We start from the raw sequence: 3,597 nt of genomic DNA on the forward strand, positions 1-3,597 counted from the left end.
TATTTATTTTATATATTATATATTCTTATGAAAAAAATTAATTTTTTTTGTTTTTAAAAAAAAAATATTTTTCTAAGAGTATATAGTCTACATCTATCTTCTATATGTTATTAACTATTTTATTATTAATATCATTTATTGTTATCAGTTAAACTAATTAAATGTTTTTTTAATTTAATCTTCTTAAGATGAAAATTGTAATATATTATACGAATAATTTTTTTTCTGTTTATTTATTGAATTGCGTAATTGTATATTCGATTGATAATTTCTTATTTTTCTTATCTAAAATCTCTAAGAATATAATCTATTGGAATTTATTATAAAAAAGATACATTAATAAAACTAGAAAGATTTATATATACATAATATCTACATTTAGTAATTACAAGATTATTATAATTTTTATTATGAGATTGCATGAATTCTCACTCGAGACCTTCTAATGTTTTTTGAATTCGTGTTCTAGAACTCTACGTAGTTTTCTAGATTCACCTCATCTATGCGTTTGCATATAATTTACATCAGAAATTATTTATCAACAGTTAATACTTTTTTTTATATATTTTTATATATTTTTGCATATATTCTATTATTTTTTATTTTGAAGCTTTAAATATTTTTTTTTTATAACAACATATCTGTGAATTTGTTAGCAAAAAAAGTTATTTTGATTTGATTTTTTCGCTCTTTGTCAACTTTTGTAACAATTTTATTATCAGTTTTTTTATTGCATTTATATATATATATATTTATTTATTTGCTATTGTTTTATATATAATTGTGTTTTATATTTAAATATCCAGTATATATTTTACACGAAATTATAAGAATCACTTTCAAATTTTTGTAATAATATTGTTGTATTAGATAAAATTTGATACATTTGGTATGTATATATATATATATATATATATATATATACACAATGTAACAAATTTTATGATTAATATCTTGAGTGAATGTTTATAATATTATTTTCTTTTAAATAACATTTAAAATGTGTGTTTTCATTAATTTCGTAAGATAATATATTGCAATTGATAAATAAAAAATTTTTTAAATATTAATGAGTTCAAGAATATTAAATAGCTAACAGTTATTTTATATGATGATTAATTTTTGTATTTTTAAATGTGTTTTTTCATGTAGATAATAATTATCTGCAAGTTTTGGATTTGCTTTTTTTCAAATATTATATGAAAATAATTTAAAAGTCGATAAAAGTTTATTATTCATTTTATAATACATACTTTTATCTTATAGCATTGTACAACTTCGATTACTAACCTTATTTTGTAATAAATCACATTTGTCTCTTCGAACATTAAGTACATTTGTTTTTCTTTACATGTAAGAATTAAAATTACATTTTAATATGTACACTACGTAATATCGAAAATTGTGTTCAATATAGAAATTATTAAATTATAAAAATATATATTTCTATAAGATTTTTTAATAGAATTTAATTGTCATATTGTTCATAGTTTCATTAAATAAATCTTTTGTATCAATTTGTTGTATATAATAATTTTCTTTAATATTCATTCTTTTGTGTTTGTTATACTTAATGTAAGTTGCAAATGTTAAAGCTAATATGAATTATATATAAACATTTATTTAAAATAAAATCAGATTGAATTCTACATTTATTCTAAAACTATAAATTAAAATGTTTTTTTAAATGCATCAATTATTTGATGAAAATATTCAGATATCTATTATATATTTTGGATTATTTTGTTAAAATTATTTTAAATAAAAATATAACTAAAAACTGTATCAAAATTTGATTTGTTATTGTTATATTTTCCAATTTCTTAATATTCTCTCTAATAAATATATAAAATTGTTTAAGAAAAAGTTAGCTATTCTATTAAACAATGATAAGTTGCCAAGAACAAAAAATTGAAACATTTTTATTAAATATTGAAACTTTTCTATAAGTAGAATGAATATGAAATTTATCAGTGTAAAATTATTCCTTTATTATATGTGTACGGCAACATATCTTTCAGGTATATAATAAAGAATATATATAAGTATATATAAGTATATAATATATATAATATATAAGTTTTTTTTTATATGAATCTTGAAAATATATTTCAAATGATATCAGAATGAATTGACAGCTTGACAAAAATACATAACATTGTGTGAAAGTTTATATTCATTGTAATATTAACAATATCATTATTACTATAATTTTTGTGCATTGTTGTTTCTTATAAATAAATAATTTATATAATTTATTACAAAATATAGATTCAATTATCATAGTTTTGATATAATATGTTTCATTTTCTATAATAATCTTCAAATTCAAAACTCTTAAAATTTCATTTTTCCAGTGAATGTTTTTATAGATATGATATATAATGTTTTTATAGATAAGATTAGATAGATTATTATTAATTACTATTAAAAAATTATTAATAATTTTAAATAATAAAAGCATATGAAATCGATATAAAAATAAAATTATTTTTATACATCTAAAATCGAATGATCATTACAATTCTCTAATACATAGTATTAACAAATCTTAATAATTAGAAATCTTTTTATATTAAAATAGAATTTAGCAATTCACATTCTATATACCAAATCCAGCCATTATAATTGGCAAATTGCATCTATGATTCAAGAATCAGATTCGTTAATCCAATGATCAAAACAAAATTATATTATGTCAGTCTTATCAAATGAGAATTTAAATTTTCAATACATGACATCATTATTTTCAAAAATCATTAGATAAAGAGAACTCTTCATTTATATATGAAATTGCAATTGAATAGATTTTCAGAATTAAAATTATATTCAATGTGAAAAGAATCTCTATATTATAAAATCCATTTAATTGTGTAATTGAAGAACATTTTGATATTGATAATTTTGATTATTGGTTTATTACAATGAAGTAAAATTTTCATGAGATATGATAAGTTGTAATGTTATAATTAAAATTGAGATATGGTTATATATATATTTTCAAAATTTTTTTCTCATTAAAAATTGCGAATCTTGATCACATATTAAGTTTATAAGAATTAAAAACAGCGCATCACCAAAAAACTCACTTTATACTAAATATTTGAAATGTTATTAATTTGCAAGGAAACCAGCAAAGAAAACAATAAAAAATTAATGATAAAATCACAAATTTCGAGTAATATGTTATATTTACATAGTTCATAAATAATCTGAATAACAAATAAAATATCTTCATTATTATGAACTTAGTATTATAATAAATATATTGTATACATTTATTAATTATTATTTATCTTAATTTTCTCCTAATATAATGAAAAAAAAAATATTAAAAAATAAAATAATTTTTGTTTCGTTCTGAAAACAAATTCTTTTCGAAATTTTTATCGTTATTCATTTTATATTTGATACCGATAAATTTTTATTACAAATTTTTTTGTTACAAATATTTTTTTACGTATCAAACAAAATGCCAAATAAAATCTCATATAAAAATCATATAAAATCATATCATTTAAACTTAAAATAAATTTCGAATTATTTATATTTCCCTAATAATATAAATATACTTCATATTTAATAATTATAAGATAA

The 3,597-nt window shown here is 17.4% G+C and overlaps 1 protein-coding gene across 2 annotated transcripts in view; it reads right to left on the minus strand.

Moving 5' to 3' along the window:
- LOC102674892 (stabilizer of axonemal microtubules 1) overlaps positions 1-1,357 on the minus strand; it is a 14,863-nt gene extending 13,506 nt beyond the window's left edge. The window contains exon 1 of one of the 2 annotated variants that reach the window (XM_006622810.2): positions 1,291-1,354. In XM_006622810.2, coding sequence (XP_006622873.1) covers positions 1,291-1,337 — 47 coding nt within the window. In that variant the 5' untranslated portion in view covers positions 1,338-1,354. Of the gene's footprint in view, positions 1-1,290 lie in introns of both variants that reach the window. The other variant, XM_006622808.2, reaches the window with a different exon arrangement.
- Between the last annotated feature and the right edge of the window lie 2,240 nt (positions 1,358-3,597).

This window comes from Apis dorsata, unplaced genomic scaffold, assembly GCF_000469605.1.
Source record: "Apis dorsata unplaced genomic scaffold, Apis dorsata 1.3 scaffold_758, whole genome shotgun sequence".
Classification (NCBI taxonomy): Eukaryota; Metazoa; Arthropoda; class Insecta; order Hymenoptera; family Apidae; genus Apis; species Apis dorsata.